Source organism: Hypanus sabinus, chromosome 9 (assembly GCF_030144855.1).
Source record: "Hypanus sabinus isolate sHypSab1 chromosome 9, sHypSab1.hap1, whole genome shotgun sequence".
Taxonomy (NCBI): domain Eukaryota; kingdom Metazoa; phylum Chordata; class Chondrichthyes; order Myliobatiformes; family Dasyatidae; genus Hypanus; species Hypanus sabinus.
Window position 1 is genome coordinate 100,500,346 of NC_082714.1, and position 18,029 is coordinate 100,518,374.

Below are 18,029 nucleotides of genomic sequence, written 5' to 3' on the forward strand. Positions count from 1 at the left end.
CTTCTTGGACACCGGCATGATTGATGTCCTTTTGAAGCAGGTGTGAACCTCTGACTGCAGTAGTGAGATTTTGAAGATGTCTTTGAACACTCTCGGCTGTGGTTGGCACAAGTTTACAATGTCCAACCAGGTACACCATCAGGGCCTGATGACTTGTAAGAGTTCACTCTCTTGAAAGATGTCCTGACATCAGTTTCTGAGACAGAGATCACAATGTCAACAAATGCCGCAGGTTTAGTTTTATTCTCCCTTTCAAAGCATGCATAAAGGATGTTGAGCTCATCTAGCAGTAAAGCATCACAGCCATTCATGTTGTTATGTTTCACCTTGAAGGAAGCAATGGCCTGCAAATCCTGCCAGTATTTTTGTTCTTAAAATAACCTTCTGTATGTTGTACCAGGATTCTTGTATCATTCTGTATTGCTGGTTTGAATGGCACAGCAGACTACAAATCTCTGGTTTGGATCTGTTCTGGAAGGCACACATTCACCAGATCTTGATGAAGTCTATGACAACTGTTGGCATATTTACTCAGATTCGAAGATGAATCTCTGAATTATGTCAAGTCCACTGACTCTGAACAGTCCAGTAAGCGCTCCTTCACCTCCCTTGACCATAAAATATCCTCCTAGTCTTTACTACTGGTGCTACAGTATTTAGTCTTTGCTTAAATGCCAGGAGATGAAGTACACCAAGGTGTTCAGACTTTCCAAAGTGAGGGTATGGAATGACGTAATAAGTATTCTTGATTGTAGTGTAACTGTGGTAAAATGTGTTAGCTTCTCTGGCTCCACAGGTGATATCTTCAGAGACTTCTTTAAGCTGGCCTGGTTAAATCCCCCTCAATGATCAGGAAGGCATCAAAGTGTGTTGCTTCATGACTGCTGATCATGGTTCTCAGCTTCTCCAGTGCCTACTTGATGTTAGCCAGGTTGGAATATACACCGCGAACAGGATGATGGCAGAAAACTCCCTCGGCAGATAAAATTGACAACACTTGACAATTCGATGTTCTAGGTCAGGTGAGCAGGATTGAGATAGAACTGCCACATCTGTGCACCATGATGATTTAAACATGAGGCATTCTCTACCTCTCTGCCTTTTAAAGATATGGCTGTCCTGTCTTTGCAGTGTATGATGAACCTCTCCGTCTGCAGTACTGCTTCCAAAATGGTGGGGGTGAACCATGTTTCCATGAAGCAAAGGACACAGCAGTCCCTGATGTTCTTCTGGAACTGCAACCTTGCTCTGAGGTCTTCAATTTTATTTTCTAGAGACCACACATTCACCAGCAGGATAGTAGAGAGAGCGAGTCTCAGCGTTCTGAGTTTCAGTTGTACTTGTGGACTGGCTCACCTTCCATGCTTCCTTTATCTTAAAGGGAAACTGCATTTGTGACCTGAGTCTGCTGATTTTGAGTATCGATAGATTTTTTGAAAACATTTTAAAGCAATGTTCTTTACTAAATTGCCCATGGCTGTGACTGTGGTCATCCTAAATGGGAATATTTGATGATTTCCACCAGAGCTGCATACTTGCCGGCACCATCTTAACCAACTTCTGCGCTAAGTGAAGAGGTTCCAGTATCAAGTCTTTGATTAACAGACTCAGTGAGTTTTCCAAGATAAAGGAAAGCCTAGATTGTGGGAATGGAAAGGAGGACAGGGGAGCACAGAAACTTCACATCAATGAAAGTGAGATGGGAGGTGGTGGCTGGAGTACAAGATGATGGGATCACAAGAAAACAAGAACAAGAGTAAGGCACTTGGACCCTTAAACCTATCCTATCATTCAATATGGTCATGGCTGATCTATGCTGGCCTTACCACCTTTCTTATGCCTCTGCGCCACATATATATTCCTACACAACAGTGCGCACATCTCTGTTCACTGCTAGTTCCCCTTAACCCTGTATTCCTAGATCTTTCAGTTTTTATGTATCTCTCCATTAACTATATTTAATAATCTGGCTAATCTGGTTCCACCATTCTCAGGGAAGAGAGTTCCAGAAATCATTAGCCTCTGTGAGGAGAAATTTCTACACATGTTAGTTTAAAATGACTGGCTCTAGCTATGTCCCCTTGCTCTCGATTCTCCCATTTGGGAACATGTGTCATCTTCTAACTCAACACACTTTGCCCACCCCACCTACTTGACCCCAAACAACACAGTGTCCACATCACCTCCACCTCCCAACAGCACAGTGTCCACCCCACCCGCAGCTCTCCATTCACTGCCAGTTCATGTTAAAGCTGTCCACTGCAGGTTAACTGTGGTGAATAGGAAGTAAGCAGGACTAATGGGTTCCAGCTCATTACAGGTCCTCTGTAAAGCTCACTTCGCAGCCGCAAGTTGTACCTGTCAATCAAGTACTCCCAGTGTCTCTGAACACCATTGAAACAATAAAAAAGCTGTGCATCCTCATATTGGGTTATGAATTGTTTCACGTGCTGTAAGTTATTTTTCTTTCAAACTCCCCGTGTTGACAGTTCAGCTGATGTGTGAGATACTCCAGAAATTCTGCTGATTGGTGGCATTGTGCAAACATACTCTGACCACACAAAACAAACAAGTTCCCACATTTCAGCTTCTGAGATGCAGGTAATCATTGTGCTTTTAGTGGCAAATCTTACATTATATCTGATTAGTTGTGTTAAATGCCTCTAAAACCAAGTGATACAAGTATTTCTTTTGTTCTTCAAGGATGACATTATGAAGATAATGAGCTTGAAGAAGATGGTCAGATTTTTTTTGTTGAAGAGTGAAGCGTGTGTCTTTATTCTGACATCATCAGTGCAGAAATGGCATGGTCTTGTGAGCTCCTTGGTCATTGAGGAGAGCAATTCCACCAGGGTGTAAATATCACACATAGCTAATCATAGTCAAAGAGTCAAGCGTCATACAGCATGAAGAGCCTTCAGCTAACTAAGATGACTATCCAAGCTAGTCTCATTCCCCAGCATTCTAAACCTTTCCTATCCATGTATCTATCCAACTGTCTGCAGAAGTTGTTTTCATTTTTTTACCAGCCTCTGCCACTTTTTCTGGCAGATGCTTGTCCAACCATGTAGGCACCTTGACTAAGAAAGCACACCTCAGACAGCTACGGAAATTTGACATACCCCGTTGACTCTCATCATATTTTAATGATGCATCACAGAAAACATTCTACCTTGAAGCATCATGACTTGATATAAGAATTGCTCTGTCCAAATCTGCAAGAAGTTGCAGAGAGTTGCGAACAGCAAACACAGCTTAGTCCAACTCTGTCTACACACCAGGCTGCCTCCAAAACACAGCCAATATAATCAAAGAATTCTCCCATGCCATCCATTCCCTCTTCGTCCCTCTTCCACCAGGCAGAAGATACAAAAGCTAGAAAAAAACCCATTAGGCTTAATGGTAATTTTTATCCTCCTGTTGTAGAACTCTTTAATAGACCTCTTGTACAATAAAATGGATCCACAATTTCACAGACTTGAGCCACTTCATCATAGCCTTGAACATTATTGTACACTTCCACCGTAGCTATAGCACTATATTCTGCATCCTGTTATTATTTTTTTTCTTTTGTACTATCTTGATAGTTTAATAATTTTTTTCGGGATGGCAAGTGGAACAAAGACTTTCACTGAATCTCCATGCCTGTGACAATAGTAAGCCATTTAATGACTCAATGGTGTAAATGCAACTGTGGTGTAAATTGCTCATGAACTGATCTGATAATTGGTCCCATTTAGAATTACAATTGGAACAATGGTTTTGGTGAAATTTACCCTTTAAACTCAGAGCAAAATCATGAAATGATCTGGGAATATAGACAATCTCAGAATATTTTATGTGGATGTAAATCTTATTTTCATGGAACAGGGTATTTAAAAAAACAGGAAGCAAAATCAGTTTCATACACAGAAAATGTAATAAAAAATAATTTAGCATCTTGTAGATTGGAATACCTTGAAAGCTAAATTGCTTATTTATGATATATTAAAATGTTTTGTTATTTTTTCACTCAATTAAAAAAATGAAGGGTGCAAAAGGATAATTGGAATTTTACTGTGATTTTTCTTTCCTAAGATTATGTGTGCTCAAAAAGAAACATTCTGAATGGAATATGAAGGAGAGCAGGAGAAGTTTACAATCTGAAATGTGGAGCGTGATTCTCAGTGGTCATTTTATAAACCTGGGACTTGACATAACACTGAAGTTGATATTCAAAATGTGTATTAACTACCTAAACATTTGTGAGGATTAATGTGGAAATCAATGTAGTAGTACTGCTGTGCCATAAAGTTACAGGAAGCCATTGGAATAACACACTGTTGAAGCAGAGAGTGCACAGTTGTTACAGCAGCAACAACTGCCTGCTATGTCCTGCTGACCAAGGATCTCAAATGTTCAAATGAGAAAGACCAGAGACTGCAGTGATATGGGGAGTAGTGGTTGGAGAAGCTACAGTCACCTTAGGCTTAGGGATGTGTTTTGAAACTGAGAGAGATTCTCACAGGGAAAATATGGAGAAACTGCTTCTGCAGCAGGGTGGCAGGTATCAGAGGACATGTTTAGTGCTGCTGCTGCATAGCTTCAAGAAACCAGGTTCAATTCTGACCTCAGGTGCTGTCCATGTAAATGTGCACGTTCTCTCTGTGACCATATAGGTTACTCTGGGTGTTCTGGTTTCCTTCTGCATTTCAAAGCTGTGGGTTGGTAGGTTGATTCACTGCTGACAGTTGTGTGTAGGTGGAGAGTAAAATGTGAGGAACACTGGGAGAATAAAGTGGATGTGTAAGCAGTTGGTGTAAATGGACAGTTGGTTAGATGGATTAGTGCATGGTTGTTTTAAGTGAGTTGTTGTCAGCAGACTGGTTTAATGTAGGCTTACTGCAAATAGGTGGTTTATGGTTTGAGGACCTGCTTCTGAGCTCTATGACAGGGCAGGTTGGGGTTGGAAATAAGGAGGTTTTTTTTAGCAGTGCATTATTGATTTGGATGCACTACCTGAAAGTCTGGTTGTCTCAGGGTTTGTACCTGCTGCTGAGAAGTGTCTTTATATCAGAGCAACCAGAAGAATAAGAGCAATTGGAGGCCAATCAGCCCCACAGGTTTGGTCCAACACTCAACCCCATCATGGTTGGTGATCTCTTCAGTGCCCTGCCCACTTCTCCCTTAGGATTGAGTAATATACCTATAGGCTAGCCCTGATTCAATAACACTCTGTTTATGGACACCTAAACACATAAACAAACTCCTATAATATTAAATTCAAGAGTCCGACATACGTACAATACAATACTATTATATATTTTACTAGTTACATCCTCTTAAGATACTGTGGCGAGCTTTTGGTCCATAATGACAGATGAGGAAGCTCGTTGAACTCAACAACCATTTTACTGAGGTAAACACGCAACAGATCCAGCACCATAGCCAGTCTCATACAGACAGGGGAGGTGACCATCACACACCCTGGTTACAGTTAGGGTGACCAAATACACCAGCAAGTAACTGTATAGCCCAAGCTAAAATGTAAATTCCCACCATAATCCCACAAAAGCATTTTAACACAAGAACAATAAACAGTACTGGTCACTAGAAATGCAGGGGTGGGCTGTCAACCATGCCCACTTCCCAGAACATCACAATATTCTACTTAGCCTGTGCCCAATAAGGTAGGATTGTTGTCGTCTACCATGGAGCTTGGACCTGTCATGATGTAATCAGGTTATAGATGTAGGCTATAAGCCCTGCCCACAAACGTCCACTGAAGATTGGACAGACAGCAAAACCACACCTCCAGATTTGATATCTGTCAAGCTTTTTAAATGATTCAGAATGTTATTGATATTCAGAAACATGTAAAATCTAATCAACTGAATTTATTTATTTTCTTGTTTGTTTGTCTGTTTGATTATTAAAGTCCTGGCATTTCTTCTAAACTACAGCAAGGACAATAATTAAAAACATGTAGTTCTTCCTAGTTCATCATTGAACTGTAAAATTTCCACTGTTAGGAAGATGCTCACAGGTCCCACATCAGGACCAACTTGTCAAAGAAGAGCAATGTCTGATTTCCAAATTCCCAGAAATTGCAGTTAGTTCCAGATCCACTGTTGTGATCTATGCAGGAGCTCAGCAGCGGGACCCGTGCCGGGAAATCACCAGCAGCCCTCCTCAGCATGCTCTGGGGACCCAGAAAGCCTGGCGTTTAGGTGCAGAAATGCCAGCAATACCCAGCAAAGCTGTTAACATTGGCTTTCAAAAGCTGTGATCATTGACCTGAAGCAAATACTCAAAAGCATTACAGGGTTATGAGAAGAAGCAGGAAGTGACCATAAGACCATACAATGTAGTTCAAAATAAACTTATATAGAAGCAGAATTAGGCAGCATCCTGGATGCTGCCTGACTTGCTGAGTTCCTCCAGCGCTTTGTGTGTTTTGTTGGAATGACAGCATCTGCAGATTTTCTCTTGTTTGTAGAAGCAGAATTAGGTTATTTGGCCAATCTAGTCTGCCCAATGGCTGTTCTTTAACATCTCCTGCTAACTTCTCTCTGTAACCTTTAACTCCCTTACCTATCAAAAAACCTGTAAGTTTCTGTTTTAGAGTAAATGCACCCAGTGTATTGGTCTCTACAGCCATCTGTAAATTCAATATCATTGGGCTGAAGAAACTTCTCGCTTCAGTTTTAAATGGACGTCCCTTTACTGAGGCTATGCCCTCTGATCCTAGACTCTCCCACTAATGTAAACATCATCTCCACTCTATCCAGACCTTATAATATTCCATAGGTTTCAATGAGATTCCTCCTTTATTCTTCTAAAGTCCATTTTATTATTACAGGTCCAGAGGCATCAAACACTCCTATAACATTGTCATCCATGGGATCATTCTTTGTACCTTCTCTGGACCATCTTCAGCATTAGCACATCTTCAGGGCAAAGACTACAGGAAGAGAAGGACTGGAATGGAAGAGAACTTAGGAAAGGAAAAATAGGAGATGAAAGAGTATTGGGAAGAAGAATCAAAGGAGCATATTAGGGACTAGAAAATTTAACCAGTGCAAGAGAGTGGATTTAAACAAAGTCCTTCAGTGAGATTTCATTCATAGAAGAGGAGATGATGTTTTTCCAGTAGTATGGATGTCAAGTGTGAAATATTGGAAGAAATAATTACAATAAAGAGGATGTATTAAAGTGGTTAGCAATGTTAAAAGCAGATAAATCTGTAGGCCCAGAGGACATACATCCCAGGCTCTTAGATCAAGTGAAGAAGGAACTTATTCTGTATACTATATAATAAAAACACTATACAGACATCTGCAGCATAGTAAATTTTAAATTGTACCATTCAGGCTTAAAGATTTAATCACTGCGCAGTGTTCCTTACTCTTGTGGGATAATGTTTTTCCTGATAAGTGGAGGGGGGGTCTCTCTGCTTGGCAGCTGAGACTTGTGGCAATGAAACAACCTAATGTTCTGGGCCCTCCCCCATGGTGGTTGTAGGAGTTGACTCAGGGACTGTAGGAAGTGGTTCTGAAGGCTCTGGACACTTTTCTTCACCAACAATCGACTCTGCTCTCCTCGACTGATCAATGTGTCTTCTCCAGATGACATCAGACGCCATCTCCACTGTGTAGGAGAGTGGTCCAGTTCTGTCCTTAATCTTTCCAAGTATCCACTTTTGATCATTTTTGTAGTCCCTTGCCAAGACTGCTTGTCCAGGAATGAAACATTGAACCCCCTTGTTTGAGGAGCTCTCAATTTGTCTCAAATGTTTGCCCTGCATACTCCTGCAACTGGGTTTGAGGAGAGCCAAGTGTGAGCTCAAGGGACAACCCAAGAAAAGCAAAACTGGTGAGTTGTTGGTTGTGAAATACGCTGCATTGTGATATGAAAAGAGGAAGTTGGCGAGCTTCAAATTCAGTGTATTGGGTTCTGCTAACATTGCTTACAGTGTGCTTTTCAGTGTCTGGACATGGCTTTCCACCAAGCCACTTGTAGCCGGCTTGGAGCCGAAGGAATATATCTCATTCCATTAATTTTCAGGAATGACTGAAACTGTTCTGCAACAAACTGTCATCTATTGTCACTGGAACACCAGCCCTTGTGAAGAGGCTTCTCAACACATCAGCAGTGTGCGAGGCTGTAGTGGAGGCTATTGGGAGTACTTCTGGCCACTTTGTTGCTGCATCTACTATTAAAATAAATTTGTATCCATAAATGGTCTGACAATATCCACAGGCAATGCTAGCCATTCCCAGGGATGGAGAAGTGCTGCTCTTGGCATCTTCTGGACATCATGGCATTCCCAATAGTGCATGGCAAACTACTCAATCCGCTGATCTATCTCAGGCCGCCAGATGAAGCCTTAAGCCAAAACTTTCATTTTGACCATGCCTAGATGACCAATATATAGCTCCTCCAACATTTTAGCTCTCGGCTTGGATGGTAAATCAACTCTCAATTCTCACGTAAGGCAACTCCCATAAAGGGCAAGTTCATCTCGGTGCTGGTAAAAATGGGGGAGATGGAATTTCTGTTGTAAGTTCCAGCCATTTTGTGTTGACCTGAGACACTGTGGGGTTTTTTTCTGGTTTGCTTTTGGGTAACTTCTGCCATAATATGGAGCCTTTGGATTTGCATTCAGGAGGATACATCCAGAGGAGTGTCCTTAGTTGTAAATTTTTCAGGTACTTGCTTCTCCAAGGGTAGTCGGGGCAATTCATCAGCAATTGCATGATTAGGCATCCTCTTGAACTTGATCTTATAATTGTGTCATTCAAGTAACTGAGCCCATCTCTGCATTTGTGTTGCTGCTGTTAGTAGAACACCAGTTAGTGGATTGAAAATGGACACTAGTGGTTGATGGTCAGTAATGAGAGCAAGTTCGGTCCCATACAAGTACTGGTTGAAATGTTTTACACTAGAAATCAGACTCAATACCCCTCTGTCAATCAGAGGGGCTATTGGGACCACTGGCATTGCCAATTCGAACTTGGAAAGAGTTCCTTCAGCCTTCATGTGATCTAGCTCGTTGCCTAATTTATCACAGCTGGTATAAGGAACAAGATGGGCTTTGCAAAGCTGAGGTATGGCATTTTCATTTACCATTATTCTGCTCTTGATATGTTTGAGTTTTCCAACACCATCCTGGAATACTGTTGTGGCATCATCCAGTACTATTCTTCATTTGCATTTAGTTGACTCTTTTGCAGAGGATGTGACATGCAAATGGTGGATGGATCTCTAATCAAGTTGTAGCAGTCTTATCCAATCATTGCCCCAAAATGCTGGTCCTTCTGTTTTCACCACAGGCTAGTGTAGCTTGTCAGTTGTTTTATTTGTCTGTTATGAATGTCATTCACACAGGAGTGATCTTTCCTCCAGTATAAGTTCCTTATTGGATAGCTGCAGGCTTCAGTTCAGTATCATTAAAATGCCATTCAAACTCACTCTGAGGCATGACTCAAACAGCTGAGCCTGTGCCCGACTCCATATTAATTAATTTGCTGTTCACTTCTACTTATCACTTGTTAGTTTTCACCGTGTAAATCTCTAGGCTACCCAATCCTGTGTCATTCGTAGCATTATCAGATTTCTCATGAAGAGCATGCAGATTAATGTTCTTTTTATTTTTTTTCTCTTCCCTGTGCAGTCCATTCTTTTTTTTGTCTACTTGACATGCTGGTTGAATGTATCCTATTCTGTTGCCTTTTCTCCAGGTTTCTGCATTGGTATTGTGTTGCGTGAGCCCCTGCCACAATGGTAGTACAATTTGTTTGTCCAGGCAGGTTTCTGCTTAGACTAGCTTTCATTCCTAACTGCAAGTCAATTATGTCTGTGGCTGCTGTTTCTATTGACATAGAGATTTCTACTGATCTTTTAAATGTGTGTTGTGCTTCAGCTAGGAGCTTTTTTTGAATGCTTTCTTGTAAGATTCCACAGAGTAAGCAATCTCATCATCATTTAGCACAATGCTTGAGCAATTTCTTTGATTTAGACTCGTCAGCTGAAATGGATGCTCCTTCCTTTTGATTCCACTTAGGAAACATAATTTTGTCGATTTTCTGCCATTTTTAAAACTCAAAAAGCTCTCTCCCCTTCCAAAGAAAAGCACACTGCACTTTATATAAACTCAAACTTATTTCTCCTCGCTGAAGAAAAATATGCTGCGTTTTTTAAAAACGAATGTATCTCTCTCCCCTTCTGAAGAAAGTGTGCTGCACTAAACAGGTACCTGTAGGTACTTGACTCAAGTTTGTTTTCAAACTTCCTTGTCACCATTGTTATCTTTAGTAACTCCAGAACCTAATCGATAGAAAATCATGAGAATCTTGATTGATTAGCTTTTTTAGTGAGGCCCTCATACACCATGTGGTACCGTAATGACATACGTCATTCTCGTACTTCTTACATATAACCCATAATGAATTATTAATCAAAGAATGCTTAATCAAACAATATATTTACAATATTACTCAAATATTACTGAAATATTGTAAACACTACTGGGGTAAGATGGAAGGTTGCTGAGATCAATGTATTTAATGTGCTCCTTGGATCTAAACAACACTTCTGAAATGATCCAACACAGCAGGCTGAGGAGACTAATAAAAATCAAATTTGACCTGACTGTCCAGAAGAATAGGACAGGGACGATGGGTCATTTTCTGATTCAAAGACTGTTATACAGGGTATATGGTAATTTCTTTTTGTTGTCTGTTAATGACATACTTATATGTAAAAGACAAAACACAAATATACTTGCTTTCCAATTTCAAAGTCCAAAATTCAAAGTAAATTTATTATCAAACTTTTTATACGACCCTGAGATTCATTTTCTTCCAGGCATTTACAGTAGTACAAAGAAATACAATAGAATCAATGATAAATAGCACACAAATAAAAGCTGACAATAAATCAATATGCAAAAGAAGATAACCAGAGTAAATATGAAAATGTCCATAGTTCAAAAATAATACTGAGAACATGAGATGTAAAGTCCTTGAAAGTAAGACCATAGGTTGTGTTCAGTGATGATGTGAGTGAAGTTATCCATGCTGATTTGTAAACCTATGGTTAATTGTTCCTGAACCTGATGGTGTGAGATCTAAGGCTCCTCTACCTCCTTCCCTGATAGCAGTAGTGAGAAGTGACCATGGCTTGGTTGGTGTGGTCCTTAATGATGGATGCTGCTTTCCTCCGAAGCATTCCTTATCGATGTACTCAGTATTGGGGATGGCTTTCCTTGTGATGGTCTGGGCTGCATCCAGTAAGTTTTGAAGGCTCTTTTGTTCAAGGGTATTTGTGTTTCCATACCAGATGCAACCAGTCAGTACAGTCTACACTGTGCATCTATAGACACTAATCAATGCTTTAGATGCCATAAGTTTTAGATTAATAAGCTCCAAGACCTTGATTTCCTCACTTGCAGAGCACAGTCAGTTTCAATTGGCAACAACATCTCCATCAGCACAGGTGCACCACAAGGCTGAGTGCTTAACACTCTACTTGCTTTATGTGTATGACTGTGTGGCTAAGCACAGCTCCAATGCCATGTCCAAGTTTGCTGATGACACAGTCGTAGGCTGAATCAAATGTGGTGATGAATCAGCATATAGGATGGAGACTGAAAATCTGGCATGTCAGCAAGTCCAAGGAGCTGATTTTTGACTTCAAGAGAAGGATACCAATGGTTCCTGAGTCAGTCATCATCAGAGGATCAGAACTGGAGAGGGTCAGCAAATTTAAATTCCTCAATGTTATTATTTTGGAGCATCTGTCCCAGAGAGCGCAAAAGTGCAATTATGAAGAATGCGTGGCAGAGCCTCTACTTCCTCAGGAGTGTGTGGATATTCAGCATGAAATCTAAAACTTTGTGACAAACTTCTATAGATGAACATTGACTGGCTGCATCACAACCTGGTATGGAAACACCAATGCCCTTGAATGGAAAATCCTACAAAAACTAGTGAATATGGCCCAGTTCATCACTGGCAATTCCTTCACATCTTTGAGCATATCTACATGAAAGTCTGACACAGGAAAGAAGCATCCATCATTGGGGTTCCCCACCAACTAGGACATGTTCTCTTCTCAGTGTTGTCGATAGGAAGAAGGTACAGGAGCCACAGGACTCATACCACCAGGTTCATGAATAGTTATTACCCATCAACCATCAGGCTCTTGAATCAAAGGTGATAGCTTCACTTGCCCCATCATTGAAATGTTTCTACAACCAAAGGACTCACTTTCAAGGACTTTACATCTCATGTTCTCAATATTTATTGTTTATTTATTTATTATAGTACTATTTCTTTATTTTTGTATTTGCACAATTGATGTCTTCTGCACACTGGTTGAATGTTGAAATTGGGTAGTCTTTCATTGATTTTGATATCATTATTATTGTATAGGTTTACCGAGTATGCCCACATGAATTTCAGAGTTGCATATGGTGCATATATATACTTTGATGATAAATTTACTTTGAACTTTGAACTTTAACCTTTGGCATGCTGAATCTGCACAAACTTCTAATAAAGTAGAGGTGCTGCCATCTTCTTGTCTACAAGGTCTAGTCCCAGATCCCTGCGTCTGGCCCAAATCTACCTCAACCTTTCCTATCCTTGAAGTTGCCTGAATGGGTGATTAAGGGATAGAATGCATGGGGTTCTTATTCACTTAGAGAAATAGTGAAATACAGCATAAAAACAGGTTACTCAGTCATACAGTCCATGCTGAAACTATTTAAACTGCCTTCTCCCATCAACTTGCACCAGGACTATAGCCTATAAACATTTCTTGTTTATGTACCTATACAAACTTCCCCTAAGCATTGAAATCAAGCTTGTGTGCAGTTCATTCCACACTCTCACAACCATCTGAGTGAAGAAATCTTCCTTCATGTTCTCCTTAAACTTCTCACCTTTCACCCTTAACCCATGACCTCTGGCTATAGTCCCACCCAGCCTCAGTAGGAGAAAGCCTGCTTGGCTGATTGGATCCAAATTTGGCTTGCATATAGAAGTCATTGGACAGTAGTAGATAGGTTTTATTCTGAATAGAGGTCTGTGATTAGTCAGGAACTTCAGGGACCATTGTTGTGCTGGTACTTCTGTGATTTTTCATATATACAATATATATTTGGATGAAAATTCAGTACAGTGGGTGAGCAAGTTTGCAGACAACTCAAAGGTTGGTGGCATTGCAAAATGCACAGACAGTTTCCCAATGATACAGCAGGGTATAGATCATTTGAAGCATAGGTAGAGATGTGGCTAATTTGAGCTGCTTCACTTTGGGACATCCAATGTAAAGGGAAAGTACGCAATTAATGGCAGGATCCTTAGCGTCATTGATGAACAGATGAATATTGGGTCCTGGGTCATGACTCCCTAAAAGTAGCTGCACAGGCTGATAGGGTGGTAAAGAAGTCAAGACAAGTTACCGTATGTTCCAGCTTTATAAAACTATGGTAGGGCTTCATTCTACAGTATTGCATTAATTTCTGGTCACCTCATTATAGGATGTGACACAGAGAAGGTTTACCAGGATGATGCCTGTTTTGAAGGACATATGCTGTAAGAGAGGTTTGGCAAGCTGGATTTGTTTTCTTGAAAGTATTGGATGCTGAGGGGAGACTTGATGGAAGTTTATCGTATTATGTGAGTCATAGACAGAGCAGATAAACAGTGCCTTTTAACCAGCATTGAAATACAGAGTACTAAATAATAGTAATCATAATACTACGGAGCTCTTTTCAGACAAACATTGGAGTTCAAAGTGCCTTACAATGGGATAAAGTGCAAAGATAAAAATAAAAGACAAAAATACTTTAGTCAAAAGAAAGGTTAAGGTTTTGAGCTGGCATTTAAAAGTGTCAACTGAATCTGCATCCCTGATAGTTTTAAGTATTGAGTTCCACAGTTTAGGATCATAATTCAAAGAGGAAGATGGTCTAAATTTAAGAGACAGGTGGAAGAAGACCTGAGAGCTTTTGCAGGATTGCAAATTGAAAGCAATTCTGTTATGTACTCCAATCCCAAGTCATTGAGAGATTTAAGCACAAAAAAAGAGAACATTAAAATCAATTCTAAAAGATACAGGAAGTCAATACAGGGTAGTTAGGATGGGGATGATATGCTCCCTTATGCTAGTTTTAGTTAAAAGTCCAGCAGCGCAGTTCTGAATGAGTTGAAGTTTGTCAATAGATTGCTTTGGAAGGCCAGTAAAAGGTAAAAGATACATTACAGTAATCTAGTCTATTCAATATAAAGGTGTGAATTAGCTTTCAGCATCATTACATGTCAGAAATGGATGTACCTTTGCAATATTGCTTAAGTGTAGCAGTGCTGCTCTGCTCGATTTCTTTATGCCGGATTTAACACTCAAATCAGAATCATAGATTACACTCTGGCTTGTTACTTCTGATTTTACAAGGGGAGCCAAATTCTGAAGTCTGTCAATGATTTTTATCTCTTTCGCTTTTGGGGCCAATCAAAAGTATTTCGGTTTTGCCTTCTTTACTTTTAGTGAAGTATTGCTATTTCATTTGTTGATTGCAGCCATACCAGAAGTCAGAGAAGATAGGCTGTTACCATTATCAGGCTCAACCAAGATATTCAATTGTTTTTCATCTACATAACTGCAGAAATCAAGTTTGTGCTCTCTAATGATGTCTTCTGAGGGGGGCATGTATAGGGCATTATTTCAGGTAAGAAGGAAGAAGTACAAAGATGTGCAAGACAATTTTTTTATATACAGATGTTGGAAGGTGTCTGGAATGCATTGCCAGGGATGGTGGCATAGGAGCATCTAATAACTGTTCAGATAGGCACATAAATGTGCAGGGAAGAGAGTGTTATGGTCAATGTGCCAGGAAAAGGTGATAGATTAATGGAGTCATTAGTTTATTCAGGTTGGCACAACATTGTATTCTATGATGGACCAACTCATCTCCCATGTTTTACATGTTTGGTGATTCACTGGCTCAAACTGCAAATGAGAGACTGCACAACGTAATATTTTAAACTGTAGAAATCCAGCCAAAATATGAAGCATTTGGAATCCTTACCCAACCCATGCTTTATACTTCAATTCATGTTACAGTACTTATAAACGTTTCAACAGTCTCTAAACATAGACTTTCATCATCTTGAGGGTGGGGTGGGAGTGGAGAACCTAAATGTTCTTCCATGAGAGTTTGTTTAACTAACATGATAAATCCGATTTGCAAACATAACTTCCATTGCTATGTACTGTATGACACTAAGATTAGATCTGGGAGGGAGACAAAACCAATTCATGCAAACGCGAAGTTTCCTTGAGTTCACATCATTTTGTCAGTTTGTCCTGTGTTGGAGTTTCCGTGTGTAAAGTTGTTTTGTAAATAATGATGACCATGCCTTGTCATGATCAATGGATTACTGAGTGTTCATTGCTTTACTTTCAACAGAACACAAGATATCGAGAACAAATAAAAAGTCACAGACCTCTACGTTATTCAACTTTGATAAAATCTGCATGTTTATGGTTATGAATTTAATCTCTTTATGGCTGGCTTAAGCAGATTCTCATTATAACACAAGCAGGGACCATATTCCCATTCTGCTTGCTACACTTGATATACCGTATGTTAACCTCATTCATGGAGCTGCTGTAAGAAGCAGTAAAACGTTGCCAAAAAAGGGTGCACAATATTATTGAAGAGGAGGCTAAATATATATTTATCAATGTTTTGCACCATTTTACTTGAAGTGAAGAGATAATGATAATAATTTCAAATGATACTTGAAAGCACAGTGTGTGAGAAGCCAAGTTAAGTCGATTTATCATTGCCAATGAGCTGAAAGATACATTTCATTTGCTGAGTTACAATCATCTGCAAACACATACAGATGAGTCTATATTTCATGGCTGAAATGCAGCTGCACTGACAGCTTCTCGAGATATGTTTATGGGATTGAACATTAGTTTTATTTGTTGCTTGCCAATGCCAAATTCAGACTGAGGATCACCATAAATTGTAACTGGGCTAGGTGGGACATTTATCAGGTCTGTTTTGCTAATATTGACAGCCTTATCACAGTCCAGCTGGAACAAGCACAATAGCCCAGTGAAATAGAAAATAGATTTTCCACATTGTTGAACAATTGCAGCTTAAGAAGTATTGCTTCTAACAGAAAAAAATAAAACTACCTTTCAACTTTGTTTTTTCAGAAAATACAGCTGGTATTCTAACCCACAGGAATGGGTTTAACCGTCAAGAGCAAGACATCTATTTTCTCCCAATCCTTGTGGTTGACAGTGGGCCACCAGCCCTGAGCAGTACTGGAACCCTCACAGTTCGGGTGTGTGGGTGTGACAGCGATGGGACCATCCAGTCTTGCAGTGCTACTGCTTATGTTGTGTCTACTGTTCTGAGTCCTGGGGCACTTATAGCTCTGCTGGTTTGCATCCTTATACTCATAGGTAAGCAGATAAGACCATTCAATGACCTCAAAGAACTTGTGCTTTTGACTGTCATACTAGCTTCAGGCTTGAGTTAAGGATGATATGCAAACCCAGCACTGGTTAAATTTTTAAAATCCTATCTTCAATGTTGATCTGTTGATAGAGATTGAGAAAATTTGTTCTTTCTTAATGCCAGTCCAGGCTGAGGGACTTTCCACTCAGCTCAGTTTTTAGAGGGTGGACTTCAGTTCTTTGTAATTACTCATAGATGAGCTTCAGTCTGACAGCAGAGAAGATACGTTATTTGTTGGTACAAAAACCATGACTAAATAATATTGCTGGGACACAATCGAAGCGACATTCTCTGTACAAAGATTATGGAAATACATAATATGCAAAGATTTGGCAATCCATATACTGTTTACATTAATAAAAACACTTAAAAATTGCAAAACCAAAGCACAAAGTGCATGCGTTTTCTAGAAATTGACATTAAAATGTCTTCCAGGACATCAACAGAAGAACTTCAAAAGATAGACTGCAATGTCTAGTGAAAACATTTGAATGGAAGTTTTATTTATATATTTATAATAGTGGCTCATGCATATCTAAACCTCCTCTAAAGATCCAAAAACACCCTTCAAATATTCCTTTCTAATAAAACTACCCACAATCCCAAATTTAATGCCACGATGTCAAATTTTAAGATTGCTCCCGGAATTAAAGATTTTGTCCGATTTTTTCTCTCAGAGTTCAATGGACATCCTGTATGAAATTCTTGATTCAGTTCAGTCTCAGTTTAAAGTAATCCCTTTGATGGAGCTATGCTAAAATGGTTAGCAAATTGCCACACTTGCTGACGTACTTATCATCATTCCAAAACCTGAAGTTTGGCAACTAAATTAAATGACAACTAATGCTAAGTTCTGTAAAGAAGCTAGCCAATGGTAAAAGCCAAGCTGTAGAGGTGAAATAAGATTCAAGATTGTTCAATATCATTCCCTGTACACAAATGTAAAAGAGAACAAAATAATTGTTACTCCAGATCTGATGCAGCACAAAGGCAATAAGCTAAAGAATACATTAATAAAAAGTCATAATAAGTATAAATACAGTCGGCCCTCCTTATCCGCGGGGGAATAGTTCCGAGACCCCTGCGGATACCAAAAAACGCGGATACTCAAGTCCCTTATTTATCCTGTCTCAGTGCGGTAGTCTTTAGGACCCAGGGGAACCCAGGATTTTATTTAACATGCCTCAGTGTGGTGGACATTAGGACCTGGCAGTGCAGCGCTGAATCCACAGTGTTTCTGTTCACAAAAATAATCACAATCACGATAGAAAATAAGGTGGAAGTAATAAAGCGATCTGAAAGAGGTGAAACACCGTCGGTCATTGGAAAAGTGTAAGGCTATAATCGGTCAACGATCAGAACAATTTTAACGGATAATGTGAAAGGCCCTGCCCCGTTGGAAGCAACAATTATCACTAAGCAACACAGTGGTTTAATTATTGAAATACGTATGTTTCTTAAGTGTTTTATATGCATAGAAAGGTAAAATATGTACTATATA

The 18,029-nt window shown here is 39.7% G+C and overlaps 1 protein-coding gene across 1 annotated transcript in view; it reads left to right on the top strand.

Moving 5' to 3' along the window:
• Positions 1-18,029, top strand: part of LOC132400103 (cadherin-22-like) — an 845,421-nt gene that overhangs the window by 825,371 nt on the left and 2,021 nt on the right. Inside the window, exon 11 of the mRNA XM_059981179.1 lies at positions 16,222-16,473. Coding sequence (XP_059837162.1) covers positions 16,222-16,473 — 252 coding nt within the window. The remainder of the gene's footprint in view (positions 1-16,221; positions 16,474-18,029) is intronic.